General features: G+C 39.6%; 1 protein-coding gene across 3 annotated transcripts in view; it reads right to left on the bottom strand.

Moving 5' to 3' along the window:
• Window positions 1–17,502, bottom strand: part of ca16b (carbonic anhydrase XVI b) — a 99,887-nt gene extending 82,385 nt beyond the window's left edge. The window contains exon 1 of one of the 3 annotated variants that reach the window (XM_046383544.1): window positions 16,768–17,502. In XM_046383544.1, the coding sequence (XP_046239500.1) occupies window positions 16,768–16,852 (85 nt within the window). In that variant the 5' untranslated portion in view covers window positions 16,853–17,502. The remainder of the gene's footprint in view (window positions 1–16,767) is intronic. The other 2 variants (XM_046383546.1, XM_046383545.1) reach the window with 2 other exon arrangements.
• Between the last annotated feature and the right edge of the window lie 1,055 nt (window positions 17,503–18,557).

Raw genomic sequence — 18,557 nt, 5'->3', positions numbered from 1 at the left:
ATATCATTAAATGTACTAATTAGATGAACTACAGTCTTTTACATTATTCCATCGTGCGAAATAGAAGTGAGCTGTGTTTCTTCCCAGGCATCATGAGTATATAAGAGGGCAGGCTCTCGATGCCAAATTAGTATGTATATAAAGAACAAATGTGCACACTGAGGGAGACAGCTGCTGTCTTTACAATCTCATCTGTAATGCACGGAGTCAACTGACAAACTTAAGGACATCTGTTTATCTTTCTGTTTTGGTGTATTGCGAACACGTATTTATGACAAACACGCCTTTCAAAGGTGATCGCTTTATTTCAAATTGCCAAACCCCTGACTCAGTCTGCAGTGTGCAGAGCTTTACATGGTTACCAGTGCAAGTCACAGTGGTAGAAGTAGGTCGGGGGTCCCTCTCTGAAGGAGAACAGCATTGAAAAGAGGTAAACTGAGTTTGATCTTGAGAGTGCATGTGTTTTTCATTCCTTGGGATGTGGACTATGTGGCAAGATATCCCCGGAAGTGCTTGAGTCACACCGAGGACCTTGGGAACACGAGAACTGCCAAGATCAGCCAAAGATATGGCACAGAGGGGGCCGGGGCGAAAACATCAAGCTCAGATGCATTAAAACAACAACTCAAATCCCAATGCAGATATTTAGGCATACACAGCTAAAAGCAAACAAGCTGCTTCAGCAAATAGGGCATCAGCACCCTTGAGCCAAAGAAATGTAGACATATTACACTAAAATTAAGCTGCTGGTCTAGAGTTAACATTGATCCTTGACTGACTGAACAAAAACTAGAAACAGAAAAAAATTCCAATAACTAATTTAAAAATTTCCCTTGGCACCATTATGCGTGTATAAGCATGCCTGTGTGGATGTCAAGAACCCTCTAGCGTTTTGTTCATCATGTTAATTGACAGGAAGTGCTGCCACATGTTCAACACCACTGAGAGGTTCTCGTCAGTGCCTTGAGCCTAAAACACAACTTCATAGTGAGATACAGACACAAACAGAAATAGCAAATTTATAGAAACTCAAAATCCAACCTTTAAATAAAATTCTGCCATAGCACACATTTAGTGGGTACATGTAGCCATTGTGTGCAATATGGCCTTGGACCTCCTCCCAAACAGAAAACATTTTTGTTTGTGTTTCTTGAGGGAACTTGAACAACGAAGCAGGCAGAATAGGAGGAAGGGCGAAGGAGTCGTACTCGACTTACTCATTATGCAGCACTCGCTCTGCAGTCTTTTCTCGGAACTTATCTGGTGAAAAGTGAAAACGGCCATCTCATTATAATCAAATCCACATGTGTCGCCAACTCTCAACCCACTCTCAGTACAGACACCTGGATCCCCTGCAGTTTTTCTCCTCTTAAAAAGGTATACTGTGAAGAGTCGTACCATCTGTGCTATGATATTACAGATGTCAGGAGGTGATGAGGCCTGAGCAGTGAAATGCGTCATGTGTTACACTGTTCTCCAACCTTTCACTACAAGGAATAAGTGAGAAACAGTACATCAAATGTCAGACTTTGATAGAGCATGTGGGCGAAAAGGTCTTGAGGAAAGTCTCCAGTGTGTTCAGTCTCGCTTGAATAGAAAAAAGAAAAGAAAAGAAAAAAAAATTCACATCCTGGCATTATTCTCTATTCATAAGAAGCCAGTAAAGGGCTATTGTTTTATTGTCTGACCAAAAGTGGCTCTTTTATGAATTAAAACTTCATGACTTCCTGTGGAGAAGTCAATGTCGAACACAGTCCACCACTAAGCTGTATGTACAGAAGATGGCTACTTCTCAGTAATGGTGAAACACTGTAAATCTGAATTGTGTCAGTCTGCTGTCGAGTACTTTTTTCGGGTAATGCTGGTACAGGGAATTAAGTGCATTAAATAGCTGGAGTGCTCGCTGATTAAGTGCATCAGGGGCTCTGATGAAAACCATTAACAAGATTAAACAAATTCAGGGGCTAGTGACCTCTTTACTAGACCAGCTATGGCTTGTTCTCTTCACAGATGACAATAAACAATCCTCAAACATGTCTCCGCGCACAGTGGCAAGACTGTACACAGCAGCTTGGACAGGGTTAAGGAAATTTACTGTGTAAAGTGAGGTTTTCAATTTTCAATATGTGGCAATTGGATCGTATAAGTGCCTGGAGCTTATGAGGTCATTCCTCAGGACAGTGTGCAGCCACGCATGAATTGTCTAGTTATTGATTCTGGAATAAATTCCACTGCCTCTGGTGGATGTATTACACTCCTCACACATTACTGGTGTTCATGAATGGCGATGGTTCATTACTGGCAATGTAAATGCCTGCATCTAACTCAACAGGTAGAGTGTGACACTAAAGCCGCAAGGCCAGTGATTTGATCACAACTCAGGACAAGCAGGCTGAAAATGCACAGCTGTCACAGTAGGGTGATTTAGAGAAAAATCATCTACAAAATGTCAGTTACCAGTATAAAAAAGCTGCAAATTCAAGAAAATATATGGAGTCAAATATCTTTGGAAATGTGACTTTGTGGAAAACATCAGCCTAGTGCTGACAAAAAATACCTAACCTGCAGCTCACTGGCCAAATGACTCAATGTTATCCATAAATAATACCACCGCACTAGGACTTAGTATGCATCACTTACAAACAGGCTCTTCATGCCAGCCCGGGGCCATACAAGCAGTCAGGCCTCCTCCCTTCCCGTTTAAATGCTTTTTGATGTTGGACTCTAATCAATACTTGAAGGCTGAATTTAGAAACGATAAATAAAACTGTGAAGAGCAAATGCACTTGTTACCACTGTAACAGCATCTTTCGGAGTCTTACTGGAATGTGCAGTTTACTGTATGCAGTTGAGACTTTTCTGTCTCAAAAACTTCAAGGGATCAGCAGGTTAATACAGTTTTTCAAGTAAGGTGATATTGTAAATCTGTGCCAACATATACTTTACACTACATCACAAGTGAAAAGGTGCAAGAATTTAATTATTTTTAATCAATATGAACTGGATCTTACCAGTGTATTTACTGCATACTGGCTCTAAACTTCCTTTGAATCACATCTCAAATTACAGATTTTTTTTTTGTGCCTTTACAATTAAAATTAAAGGTTTTTTGGGTTTTTTTTTTTTTTGGTGGAGGTAGTGCACACTGAAGCTCTAAATTCATTACCTGCTGTCAGGTTTTAATATCACTACACTGCCCCAAAATAGCACGCTAAAATGTAATTGAAAATGAAATGATCTCTTTTTCACACCAAGATACTGTCAGTCTCCTACACTTCCTCTCATCCCCACTGTTACTTTTTAGAAACTAAAACAACAGTATTTATTTCCAGCTGTTCAAACATCAGTTTCACTATGAACTGAATAATTTCTAACATTTGAGAAAAAACATGATGTGTAAAAATCATCCTTATAATTGCCACAAGCAGCAAATTTAGGAAATTTTGAAACATAATAAAATATATTAAAAAAAATAAAATAATAAAATCAAAGCTGTCTGTATATAAAGTTCTCCAGAGGGAAAGACATGTTTGGTGATGCAAAAAAAAAATCTATGCGCATGTCTCAATAAGATGTGGCCACTAATTAGCCAAAAGGGATTACAAGACGATTACAGTACCCATCATCTATGCCAGTATATAACTCATGACAAATGAGAACATCTGCTCAGACCGCAGCTCCTCCTCACTCACACTCTTGTTTGGCCTTGCTTACATACATACAGCCTGGTGCCTGTCGAGGCTACAGTAGACGCGATCAATAGACAACCACAAAATTTCACATTGGAACTTACTGAAGACACCTTGGCACAGATTTCATCACCTGCACGTAGTCAAACCTGCAGCAAATCAAATCCAAGGCTAATAAACATGAGATCTAATGCAGACAGGAGTAGGGGAGCAAACAAAGCCTGAAAAACAGCTTTCAATTGAGCAGTACTTGGCTGTGAGTCAAGGTAATGATTGTAGTCAAACAGCAACAACACAGAGTGGTGAAGCCAACAGGCAAGTGCATTTAGCTGTGGTTCTTAGGGCTCAACACACACTGGAAAATATAAAGCAGCCAAAATTCCCCGATTCCAGCATCTCAACTGTGACGACCTCTTGCTTTTCTCTGTTTTATACAATTAAAAACTGAATACATGTGTGTTTAGAGTGTTGTTGGCAAAACTTTGGGCTTTGGGACATTTTTTTTTCTTTATTTTTAGACAATTTATGACCTAAACAAGTTGTTATAATAAATTAGTCAATGTTAAGAATCATCATTGGTTACATTCCCCCAAATGAAGGTTGTAAAACAATCAAGACATAGTTAAGATTCCCGAGCTGTCTTCGCTGAGACACTCAACTGTTCACCTTCAGAAAAGAAAAAAAAAACATTAGCAATAGTAGCTCTTTTTATCAGGTGTTGAAAGAGCCCGGAAATATTCACACTGCCCCCTCAAATAACTTCGCAGTTGAAGGGACATTTTTGAATTTTCCAGCAAATGTGTGGATACACTTTACCATTAGCAACAACAGTAAAGCATATACCGCTATGTAACACCGGCAGGAATCTGTTATTCTGCAGTACACTTACTCTGGGAATCCAGCTCAGGTCATACATTAACACAATCGCATCCCACACACCTGAATATTTCTAGTCACAAGCAAAGTGCCTTTTTCCTTATTATACTGTAGTTCATGTGGGCATGACCTGACTACAGGTTAACTGATCACAGCAATGTAATGATGAGGCTATTATGACCTCTCTCTCTTCAAATGACAGACACTGGAATAACTGGTCTCTAAATCCTGACCTTTAAAATACGAAGAAGGATTCCTATAATCACAAGTCTATGGCTGCATTCATGATTACTTTCACTATGGATTCACGTACAAATTATTTTCTCGATTAACCATTTTCTTACTTTATAAAATATGAGAAAAATTCATGGTACAATTTTGCATAACAGTTTCATCACCAGTGTCACATTCTTCCACAAGATAGATTTTGCAATACCACTTAACTGTGATAAAGGTTTTAGCATATTAAATATAATGTGCTTTACTGTGGCTGCAATAACATGCAAGTAGAGGGCTTCACGTGTCCTCACAGAACTGGAGTTACATCCAGTAACTACATTTTTCTTTGCTAACTGCACTCTGGTAACAAGAAGATCTGGCCAGAGAGTCCAAAATTAACCTTTCTGTCCCTATGCCAATGGCTAGTAAGCTGAAAAACCGGCCAAAATATTTGTCAACCAGCCATAAAACTGCACAAGATAAATTGAACAGCAAAACAGTGTTTCCTTTGTGACGGCAAGCTTGCTGGGATGTGTGGGTGTTGCTGGGGAGTTTCATCTATTTTGATTAGGAATAGACCAATTTTCAACCTGGCTAATTAACGGGTCCTATATTCAGCATTTTGTGATTATTGGTAACTGTTTATGTATTTTCTGTTTGTTTGTTTTCTTCAACTGCAAATAAAATAAATTCATCTAAAAATAACACTAGATAACGGTAACAATAACAGTATTTCCATTCAGAATTAATAATCTAACAATCATTTTACTTTAGACTGCTTTCTCAGCATGGGCCAATAACGTACAACTCGATATAACTGAAGCTCAAGGATGGATCGAAACCAACTTAAAACTTAAAACCTGTATGTTTTACATTTAAATCCAGACATATGAGAAACAGTGAATGCCATTTTCAGTTCAAGTAAATTACTAAAGCGATAATTCAATAAACAAAACAGCTGACAATTAATTTTGTCAGTAATTAATGAACTAATCATCACCGTTCCACACAAAGCAGTTATATCTACTGTCATCCTTAGACATGGGAATGATGGTTAATAATAAAACAGAGATTCCTGTCCTCAACACTGCCCTCTGAATCCTCTTTACCGAATAAAAAAGGATACTTTAATCTCTGTTGAAGGGGCAATTATAATATTCATAGGCTTGAATACAAGATGAACCTTTTTCCTTCTCAAAGTAACAACTTCCATTTTGTCAAGATGGCACTCAATAATGCCCCTCACGCCATTCCGCCTATTCAAAACATTTATTCTAAACATTAAAGCAGCACAGATGATTGTCTTGAGAATTGTGAGGCTGTTGAGTGGATGCTAGCTCCCACCTGCCTCACACTGACTGTTAAGTGTGGGGACAGATGATCTGTGGAATCCCTGAGTGATTGCTGGTTACCTGGGAATGGGTCTCCTCCTGCTGTGGTAAACACTTGTGTTAGGACGTTCAAATTAGCAGCGACAATAAAACACAGATCCCGTCACTCCTTCAGCTCACACCAGAAAATGACACATAAGTGGGGATCTGTACGGCAGCACGACTAAAAATTATCTGAGAATCAAACGGAAGGTGTTTTCGTTTTTGTTTTTCAAAAACAAAGTCAACCGTTGACTGCACTGTCGAACAAATTTCTTTTCACCGTCTAATAAACACAAGAGTTGTCTTTTTCAGGAAGAGTAAAACAATGTCTTTCTGAAAAATTAAAATGTCAGGAGGAGAAGGCCATGGTATTCAAATCCCTTGTTAATTAAGGTTCCACTTCCAGGAGGGTCTGAATGTTTGTGTTGAAGAACAGAAACATTTGCATTTCCCAAAGGGGAGCGTGTCAACAGGATCGATAGGGTAGACTCTGAACTCCTGTTCTGGCTCCAAAAAACTATAACGCAGCACATCCTCTCCCTTCGAATTCTCTGAAATTAACTAACTAAATTTTCACACGAGCTTCCTCCGTCATTTTTACAATACCACAGATTCCATTCAAACATCCAACAGTAAGCTTTCAAATAAAATATATTAAGCACCTGAAAAAGGCCTAACACCACTTGGATGTCTTTTCAGTAACATGATTAAACAGCACTGACCCCCAGCAACACACACACACACACACCACCACCACCCTCCCTAGTTGTCATAGAGCTTTCTCTCGAAATAGAGAAAGCTCCCAGAGAGACAGCCCAAGTGTGTGAGAGAAACAAACAGAACATCAGTCTCATTCTAAACCCAAAGGAAAGAGCCTGGGGACTGATCGCTCACCGTGTTAACTTAGGGGGGGGAAACAGCGTATTTGACAAGGAATTAATAAATCAAATCAGTGTTAAACTCATCGCCTGTCAAACTGTTTTTGATTACAACTATTCTTCTTCATATACCATTTATGATGAAGGACCCATCATCATCAGTGTGGTTGATCTATAGTGTTGAACTATGATACATTCTGGTCTGTTATATAGTTAGTGTGTATCCCATAATAAACAATACATCATCAAACTATGATGCAATATGTCAAAGCAACCCGCTTGCCATCCATGCTGATACAAAAAAAAAAGAAAAAAGAAAAAGCATTTAAATTCCAGGTGCTCAAATTCATCAGTTCTTCTGGCTACTCATTTTTTAGCCCTCAGCTACTTTACTTATTGCTGCATGTCTGTCCAAGTCTGATGACTGGAAGCTTGTTAATCATCGCCAAGTCTAATATCGATTTGGAAAGATGGCAGCATTTAAAGAAATCTTATGGGTATTATGCCATTGATAGGAAAAAAAGCTGTTTTCTCTCCTTAGCAAAGAAGATTTTCAGCTACAAAAACCTTTGTTGAACCTTTTCATAAGGTTGATTATACAACAGTTGTATCTGAAAAGTTAACTCGCTTCTGTAAATTGATCAGAACAGCCATACTGGAAATTAAAGATCTGATTATAACAGCAGCTAAAGTGAGAATAACTTATTTTTTTAAGCAGACTTCTCCGATATCACCACTCTCCGCTTTCATACCTCATATGAAAAGGAATGTGTTTAAGTCAATATATACTCTAAGAAAATAAGGTATAAGTTTTTACCTTATGTATTTCTGACTCGTAACTGAATAACAAGGTTCAGATTATTAAAATTTACAGCTTATACTCTACCACTGAAGGTGAGTTTGCTGTACATATTAATTTCATACCAATTTTTATTTGAAGAGTAAAGCAGATGAATCATCAGGCTGATATTATCACACATATATCGGTGCTGGCACACATGTCGACTTACGTAACAAAAAACTGGAGTATGAAAATTCCAAAGACATGTTTTGCACTAATGTAGAATCCGAGCCGCTACCACACAGGCAGTTCTTTCAGGTTGATTTTTCTTTCAGATATAAAAATGTCCTGTCCAGTACATGTCTCTGTCACAAGTTCAACTAATGGCCGATATACTGTCATCAGTAAATATGCACATATGGACATCGGCCTGAAAAATGCAATATCTGTTTGAGAACACCAAAACGAGAAGCCACATAAGACCATAATACATGATGTCAAAACAAATCTTGTTCACAAATTTAAGTCAATACATATAAAAGCAGCCCACTGAGAAGGAACAATGCCGTTAAAGCTTCCTGTTACATAACACAATACCCTCGGGTGTTCGTTTTTTTTTTTGTTTGTTTTTTTTTTGGTAAAATGTGCTAAATAACAGCCAATGCCAAAGATCTAAGACTGTCAGGTTTGCATGGCATCATTTCAATTTCATTAGGCTTTCTTTTGCTGTTACATTCAAACAAAACACTTGTCTGTTCTGACAGTGATAACTATTACGACTCCCACCGAACAGTTTCAAGAGCTGGGGTAATGACTACATTTACAAAAGACTGTAGTGACGCAGTTTTGAACTGAAAGTGGCCTAAATGCATAGCAAAAAAAAAAATAAAAAATAAAAAAAAGTACAGTATCACTTCTGTATGCTTGAGCACAGGCAGTTTCTACTGCTGCTCAAAATAACAAGATTATAATTTATGCAAATGTTAAAATTCAATTCATCACATGCAACTGGACTCTTATTCAACAAGCTTCTTTTACATTCCACAGAGCACCTTCAGCTTGATAAAATATGCACAGCCTAATCCTATATCTTCAGTGACTGTCGCCATAATTCATGACAGTGAAAATGAGCCTCGTGGACAGGATAGCCTACTTTTGAATTTTGTTTTTCCTCGCCCCTGAAAAAGACAATCTTGAATGTAGCCAACTCAAAAAAAAAGAAAAAAAACAATGGGCACAAAGCAAACACATGCTCTGTTGACCCACAATAACACAATGCAGGAAAAGGAGCCTGAAGGTCCCATTGTCTCCACTCACCACAGGGCAACACTGACTGTCAGTTCAGCTGTAAGTAAAGCTGACACAGTATCACATCGCGGCAAGATTGTTTAAGGGGAAAGAGGACGTGGCGACTGAAGGACACAGGACATTTATTGATATGGCCAAGTCCTTGAGTGCAGCAGTATATGTCCTTCAGTGACAGTGCCTTATTGCCTGAACATTAATCACTATTGTCATGAAGCACAGGAAATAAGTGCACTGGTTTCCCCAACAGCATTTTCCTCCCTTGTTTCAACCACTCTGTCGAATCCAGTGTGTGTGTGTGTGTGTGTGTGTGTGTGTGTGTGTGTGTGTGTGTGTGTGTGTGTGTGTGTGTGTGTGTGTGCATGTTTTGGTTGGATGTTGCTCAGACAAATGAAATGATTTGGAGTGAAGTGACTGTGAGTCATTCTAAATGATTAAAATGCTACTGTGACCAGCTTGGAGTATCTTGGCTGAAAGACCAAGTGAACCCAACCATATATACCAAGTAATGAGGTGATGGCTGATGGTCTTGATTAACATAAGTTATATAAATAAATGGTTTAATCACAATTAATGTCAAATTACCATCACTACCTTATAAATTAAAGCAATGTTCTCATAATATTGACTTCAACTGAAATGTTGCAGTTCACTATTGATGCCTTCATCTCCAGATAGACAACCTCACCCATAATGTTGGGTGAACAGACCATTTCAACGATGTAAAACTTGACCACTTTCCTGTTACTGCCTGGGTTTTTACGCACATATACCAAAACTAGTTTTTCTTGTTCGTATGGTTTTCCTTATGCTAATGTTCACTATTTAGGATATGTAGACTAGAGCAAACCCAAGTGCTTCAAAGCTTCGATCACTGCAATGGTACCTGATGTCCAAATAAGTATTTGAATGTTGTTTTGTTTTTGTATTTTTTGTGCACGCACAAGCCTGGCGCCGAGGCAGAGGCAGTGACTGATGTATTCCCTCCCGTCCTCAAAATTCACTTTGTTGTCCACTTGAAACTGTGGACAATAAAAAAAATTTTTTAGCCACTTCTTTGTGTGACTTCATGTTAAGAATAATAAAATGGGATCTACAACATTCAAGCATTGAAGGCCACTTTAAATTTTTAAACTCTGCCAGAAAACACTGGCATTCTCTCTCTTGCTCACATGTACTGATTGAACGGACGCAATTGTGTAGGTGTTCCCAAATACTCATCTTCTCCCATGGGGCCGTGTTGAGGCTGGTTAGCGTTAAGTGGTAGCTGTATCTGCAACTGATTTAGCTGTAACTAAACCTTGACTGAGAGACTAGATAATCATTGTTTAACATTATGTGTACCTATGACGAGTGTCATTACACCAATGGCCTATAATATTAGATAACAAGAGTTTCATTTCTTTGATTTTGCAACTGGCATCAACCATAAAAAACAGCTCATAAAAGTTGAAACACTGACACATGTTATGACAAAAGGGGGAGGCAGGACCTTTAGCCTAGTGTGCATATTGTTAAGTCATTGCGCGCTGCTCTGTCATAGATTGCTCTGGTTACAGCCTGGTTTGTAGGCTGACCAAACTAGCCTGCCACTACACAAAATCACTCACATTTGGCTGGTGGCCGGGGCTTATTTTCCAACCATGTCCAATACGCACAGAAATTTTACTCCTCTACCAGTCCCCGTAGCCTATACTGCCTCGAAAGTTATATTCAAGCAGCACAGGCTTTCCATGTGATTTCTTTATTGTGTGTTGTACAGATGCATGATCGTTTCCATCAACAATATACTTTAATGATTAGAGAAGCTTCTTTTAGTATTTTAAACATTTCCATTTGTGCAGTAATTTGACTAGAGCAAATACCGTGGGACATTTAAGCAGCAGAGCTAAAAGCTGTAGTTATAAACTTGGCAGGACAGAGGAAAGTCCCCAGAAGAAACAGAATAAATTAAACTTTTAGCTTCTGCAATAATTATTTTTAGACAGCTCTCATGGAGGTATGATGGAGTATTTATCAGAAGAATGGCTGCTTTACTCTAAACAATTTCACTGTATAAACGTGACTGTGTATGACTTTCTGAATGTGTAGAACATTCAAGAACATAGAACATTAATTCACATTATATCCTAACCGATCCAGTTGCAGCATCAGGAGATTTAAATAATCGCTGAAGTCAAGCTGCTGTGCCTTGTGCATAAATGCACACAGCTCGCACCCCCCTCCTCAAAGCTTCAATTATCTGTGGGTAATTATCACTGGAAATTTGCAGCCCCAAAAAATGACATTCAGGAGAGCCCCGTATTGTTGCAGCCCAACAACTGAATGTACAGAACAGCCACAATATTTCCGTTAGCACGCAGATCATAAATGAGCTGCAAACACGGATTCTGCAGTCCGTAAAACATGTCAGAAAACATGGCTGCTGCAGAACTGACCACTTTAAGATGCTCTACTTCTGATACGCAATTTAAAAAACACAGCAGAGACGTGACAAAGCTGTGGCACAACTGGAATTCAACGCCACCGCATCCAGTGGTCAAACCTGTCACTTTTCAGTGTTTACCTCATGATTGCAGATTTCACAAAGTGCACAAAATAGTAGGTATCAGTCCTCTAGCAGTTTAATACTGCTGAAGAGCAGGGAGAATTAGGGTATAGTTGGTAATTGTATCTAATTTGCCAGGCCATTGGCCATTTGGTGGAGATCAGCTATGTATCAATCACTTTGATCCAGCCTCTGACCGCTGGCCGTGATTCAGTGTTTAAGCAAAAAAGTTTTGCTTGTATTGTGCACACGCATGAGGATGATGCAATACACATCCTGCTGCTGATTTCACTGATCCACATCAACGAGCGAACAAAGGCGGGGAAGAAGACTAATAGCTAGTATTCAGATGTAGATTTTAAATATTATAAGGAAAAAATGCATTCCCTGCATTTAATAGACCTCAAAGATACATTAAGTGCATTTCTGTAAAAACACTGAATGTATACATTAAATTTGTTGTGTTTGTTTGAGCAGCACAGCCTCTGGGGGGGTTCACAGATAGACACACACGCAGATTAGTGCTTTCATTGTGTTTTGAATGTGATGTACATTTGCAATGAAAAAGTACACTTTAAAGACGTTACTAAGAAGATATTATAAGGCTGACTCTCTAATGTGGTTTGGGCGGATATAATATTGATCCACAGAGTTTCATCTAGGAAATGAGGGGTGACTCACAGCTTTACAAAGGACTTTTTAACATATTGTTTATCATGGCATGACTGCACTGAAGACAGGCACAGAAACACAAAAATCCACTAAAAAAACATTTCTGTAATATGTGAAGCTGTCTAGTTTGATAATAACAGTAAAAGCACAAACTTAGTTTGATTCACATCTACACACTTTTCTCTCATATTACTACAAAACAGTGAAGAACTTTGATTTGTTCCACAGCAACTGCCAACATATTGCACTTTCATCATTTTTTAGCATTTCCTCTTATTATGAAACTGTATAGTGTGTCTCTTAAAAACTGATTTCACATGTGCTTTCAACAACTATAGAGAAACAGAGAAAGTATGCCGTTTTATAAAGCTCAACACATGACCACAACATCCCAGAGGAACGGTCTCAGAACTAAAAATCATATAAAAATGCTGGAAAAAAATGATCGAATGAATCATGAATTCAGAAAGTAACTCAAGGCTGCAAATATTTACTTGCCTTGGTTTCACCAGGGATATTATTAACAATTTCTCAAACAGAATTTTCCATCAGTAAGGACATTCACTAACATTAACACTCAACCACAAATAAAAAAATAAACAAAATATTCACTCTACTACAAGAAATAATTTCAAATGTTAAACAGTTCCTGAAGTGTTGGTGAAAGTTCTCCAGACCAAAACATAGAGTTTTTATTTACACTTGTGGCACTTTAAATTTGACATAATTACCCTGTTTTTTTTGTTTGTTTGTTTGTTTGTTTGTCATAAAGAAAACTGCATAATGATAAAAAGGGTAACCTATTTCAGGCTATTTTCACACACTTTGCACAGCGGCAATCAGTGTGAAGAAAATACGCTGGCCTGCTTTTCCCAAACCACAACAGCGGTCATCGCTTACCCACTATAATACAATACAAACAACACACTAATTCACAACTGTCCTCCAAAACCGGTCGACACCATCATTGCTCGAACAATTCTATTAATAACAAAACCACACTGTTGTTTAAAAGTTTATCCAGTGTAATTAAGACAGATAGATAAGCTCGTCATTAAATTTGAAAGCAATAAGCAAAGGATGAGCATCACTTGCAAAAAGGATAAACAGCGAATTATCTGCACGAGTGAAAAGTGATTACAGTTGCAGTGTTTCCCCATTGGACCATTTAATGGGTGGCACAGGCAGCTGGTGGAGAGACAACAGATGACAGCGTGCCGAGCCCATCCATGATCGAGACTGAGCATATGTTACTGATGCTATTTTTAAAAGCAGGAGAAAGTTAGTTTTGAGATGTTCTATACTGTACATGTTGAACCAATTATCCAGAGATACAGGAGGGCCGTGATGATAATTATGCTGTTGCCAACATCAGTGACGTACGGACAGCTGGCATCCTGCTGGCACAGCAGTACAACAGGACCTCATTAATAACATTAATAACATGGTTGCTCACTAACATTCTATTTGCAGTGGACAGTGATGGTGTTACTTGAAAAGGACAAAACATGCACAAGTGAAAACGGCCACTGTGTTTGTCAAAAAGCAGTAACGGTATTAGATTCAAAGTCACTAAATCCTTGGTCACTGAGACACTGCTGCCCTTGCTGCCAATTATTCCACAATTGTATCACGAGGCTTTATGCCTTTTCCTTTTCTGCATAGCCATACACAATGTGCAATAATTTCCTCATTACCTAAATGATGCAATAAGGAGAATTTCTATTATTAATGAAAAGCTATGCTTCAAAAAACGACTATGAAGCTTAAAACAAATGTGGTATATATGCAAGAGGCAGGATAATATCATCAAAATCAGGCCAGTTTTATTGACAAATATGCCTTTAAATCTAATGTGCATTGATTTAAGACAGAAATAAATCCTTCTCTCTTTGATTTTATCCTCATGTTAAGCATCAATTAAGTAATGCTGTATATGGTATAAACTAAAATGTTAGATGAATGCAGTTACATAAAATAGTATAGATAGTTACAGATTCTAGTTATAGTTACATTTAACCTTCACCCAACCAGTCAGTCTGTATTGCTTTGCGTTGTGTGTCACAAGTCTGGAGAGGCATGCCATGTGAGAAAACTCAGCTGTGTTAGGGGCTTGGAAGGCTACAAGTTGATAAAACCGCAAACTAAGGAAGTGGATGCATGGAACTGGGGGGGGGGGGGGTGGGGTGGGGGTGGGAGAGAGGAGGGTGACTCAGAGGAACCATTCTCCTGTGTTACATTACCGCTGCTTCAGTATGGGAGATGATTGGTGCCACAAAGTAAAAAAAAATCTAACATATGAAGGACAAACGTTAACTAGAAATGTTACACCATATTCTGCCATAATGTTAAAATGTAACATATAACTGATAAAATGAGCTATTGTTTAGGTAAAAGGTAGGAGGAGGATCTGATCTGATCTGATCTGATCTAATAAATGGTATATAGACTCATGACCCTGTAGTGACCCTACGCTCTCCCTGCTTTTACTTTTTTAGCTGTGTTTGGTACGTCTCTGGACGGCAATCTTTGGGCGGGGGGCGAGCAGCTGCAGACGTTACGGCACATAGGATGTGAGGGCACTGACATATATAAAGATGGACGACGTGTTTCCACTTCCTCCCACTTTACAAAAGTGAACCCAAAATATCCTGGATACAAGTGCTGCCATTTTGCACTTGTGACCTCATCTGAAGCCCGAGTCTGCTCCCTTGTAACTGGGCAGTATATCATGCCGTACACCCACCCAACTAAAATTATGAGAAAAATAACTACTTGAGCATACATCAGCATGATGAAGAACTACCTAAAATGACACAAAAAAAATATTTGATGTGTACTTTGAGTTTTTTGTTTGGTCTATGCTCCCACTGCTATTGTAAAGGGGGAGGGGTTTATGACCTGTACTGGGGCATGCCGTCAAGGGGTGCCATCAAGATGTCTTGGCTTCAATTTTGAGGATCTTTCACACCATCCATCTAGTCGATATGCAAGGGCTGCAGGTGGTACACTCGGGTGTGTTTTGCCAACGGTCAAAGGCTGTTTGGTTCCGGTGTCGTTGAGCCATGGAAGACGGGCCAAGTCTGAATGCTATGTTTACAAACCAGAAAGGAAAAATCCTACTTTTCAGACGACACCAAAGAATATATCTTCGGATGGATGCAAGATCCAGGAAAACTGAAAAATTAGACCATAAAGTCACATTTACTTATTTTTCTTCCCAGATCTGTGTTATTCTGACTTCCTGTTAGGAATACATCTCCCACTGTCTATTGTGTCATCAGACCTCCATTGGGCTACTGTATACCTGAAGTACCTTTTTGTCTTTGCCTCAAAACCTAAGCCTTACCTATCATATTGCTGATGCTTAGTCTTAGCCTTTACTTCATTTAGTTATATCAAACTTAATCATGTCCAATCCAGAAACCGACAGACAGAATAAGGAAAAGCTATTCAAAAGGAAAAACAATGACACACTATCAGTGTTGCATCATATACTGATGATAACGATAAAAAGAGTCACAGGGTATATTTAATAATGTGGTGTCCAGTAGTGTCTAGGTTGTTTAGTCCTAACATATGTCAACACTCAAATTATCCCATCAATCGCCTTGAATAGTTAATTCTCCACAGTGGCACAGAATCTGATGGGTCACAAATTCCCATCCAATAGCAGTAATCCCAAAATGGTAGCCGATATTCCAGGATTTGTGCTCCAGTGGCATTAATCGCCCCTCATACCTGCACAACCATCCACGAGCCAACAGCGCTAACTATCGCCGTCATCCTCATTTCTACCTACGCACACATGCAGATTATAACTCCACATAAACCAAGACCACAACTATAGCAAGCCTGTAATAAAACTTGAAAGTCATTATAAAACCACAGCAAAACGACAGGTTTAAGGGACAGAGAAATCTGGATAATTCCACAGGAGACAAAGTATACAAACTCAACGAATAGCTCATATCTTCTGTGTGCCTACATGAATATTATATAGCTGCATTTCGGGAGACTGGTGAATTCTTCAGACCGTGCACCGTGTTGTGTATGAGCAACCGGTACTGCAGCTAACATCTATAACGTCGGGGTCAAACATGAGTTGCAGGACTAAATGTTCAGCTTTCATGTTAAAGCAGAGGGTCAGTTTGCGCCATATCGTCCCACTGGCTCATCAATAACATGCACACAAATCACGGAGGATAAACGTCTCAGCGTTAACGTAACCGTCGGACGCTGAACTCGGCTCGGCCCTGTAACCGTTAGAGGAACCCAGGCTAAACCCTGCCTCTTAAAAATGTCTTTATTCGACAGCTAAAACTGTCTTTTACCCTTTATTGTAAGAGACCAATTCAACACCGTGGACTCCCTGCAACGTTAGTTCAGCTACATGAATGAGCTAACCCGTGTTGGAAGTACTTACCAGGATGACAGTCTTTGTGTTTGGGCAAGGTTAAAAACATTAAGGATAAAATCCACCAGTAACTCGGTTCCCGCATCCTCCGCATGTTAGCCTACTCATCGAGAGTAACAAGACGGCAACGGGTGTCAAAGTTTCTTGAGTCTCTTCTCTTCTTTAAAAAATTCACATAAACACGACCGAAGCTGAAAACGAAGTTGGCACAGCAGCCACGAAGGCAGAGCATCAAAGTACTGGTTAGCGGTTAAGCGAGAGAGTCACTGCTTTTCTAAAAAGACAGATTTATTCGCCTCCAGTCCGAGCAGGGGCTGTTTTTCGCTTCGAGGAATAAAACGTTACGCACGCCACAGCTGTGCAAAAACAGTTCAAAATCTGCTGGGCTCCGCCGTGCCTGTAGCGGGCTTCCAGATAGCGACATTCCCGAAGTGTGGAGGGGTCAATCGGCGATCAGTCGCTGCCTTTAACTACAGGAAAAAGTGGTCGAATATTATTGATTACACGTAGTCATTATTAGAGGAATATCAGCGTCGCCAGCGTGACTAAGAGCAGTGCACAACGCGAAGAAAAGTGGTGCTGGAAATGCCCTATTCTTCCATCCAGGAAGTAGACTAGCGGTCAGGCATGCATGGATATCTGGCTGCTGGTCCCATCCTACCGGACAGGCTGCGTGTGAGAGGGAGGCAGCACGGGGCGGGAGCAGCGGAGGGAGGGGAGGCGGTTCTTGGATTTGCTGAATGCAAAATGACTCGGAACGGACCCAGAGGCTGGTTTCTGTCTCCGGTGCTATGATAAGGAAGACTCCAGAAATCAGTGACTCATGTCAGATTGTCAAGTCACCAAGTTGAGGCTGGATTCTGCTGTCTCTTTTAAATGTTGCATCAAACAAGTTGCATCACATGATGAAACGCAGTCAGAATATTATGTAGCAGAGGCCATTTCAGAGTCTACATAGGACTGAAGCCTCGTTCAAAGGGATAAAATAGTCTCCCTACTGATTCCACTGATTTCAACCCCCACTCTGTCATCTTACTGTTATGTCGCTTCCTCCCAGGCCTTATTACTAAAATGACCCTCCTGTGGCCACACAGTGATGTCCCTTTGCCTCCTGCTGGCAGAACTGTGAATGGAATACTTTAGCAGCAATCATCACCTGGAATATCATCATGTATGAGTGTGTACTGGTCGGAGAATTATGCATCCACCGGTGACACTCCCTTAGGTAAATGTGTAGTCAGTGGTGTTCTCGCAGAACTATCCAGCTGGACATTTAATTTGAGGAATCTGATTAAATTTCTCATTTAATTACCCAGTTCTCTGCAGGGCCATTGAAGATAGTCACAAGGGCCCTTTGCTTTTAATGTGGGCCATCTGCTTCCTCTCCAAAATGCCTACCTTTTCAAAGCCCCCACAGCCTCGTGGGCTTCCTCACACGATCCTCCAGGCTGCACTACCTCCATACAGACTGCAAAACATTACGGTGGTTGACAATACTCCAGACCTGACTGTACTCTGACTGATCAAGTGCAATTAACCTGAACAGAAGTTGCTGAACACTTTCCAGTTTTGTTTTCTGTCTTGCTCTGTCAGGTGACAGGACATCCCTTTAAATTAATCATGCGGGCTCCTTCTGCAATAGATCCTGCACACTTACCTTGAATGTGTACCAAACCAATAAAACCCTGCAATGTAAATAACTAAATAAAGCAAACAACTCATGTTAGTTTAAAATGAAGTAAAACATATATTTCTCAATTTCATATAATGTGTGAATAGTTTTCTACTTTTACGTAATA

Source organism: Scatophagus argus, chromosome 3 (genome assembly GCF_020382885.2).
Source record: "Scatophagus argus isolate fScaArg1 chromosome 3, fScaArg1.pri, whole genome shotgun sequence".
Taxonomy (NCBI): Eukaryota; Metazoa; Chordata; class Actinopteri; family Scatophagidae; genus Scatophagus; species Scatophagus argus.
The sequence above is the reverse complement of the archived record's forward strand: the minus strand, read 5'-3'. Positions and strand labels throughout refer to the sequence as shown.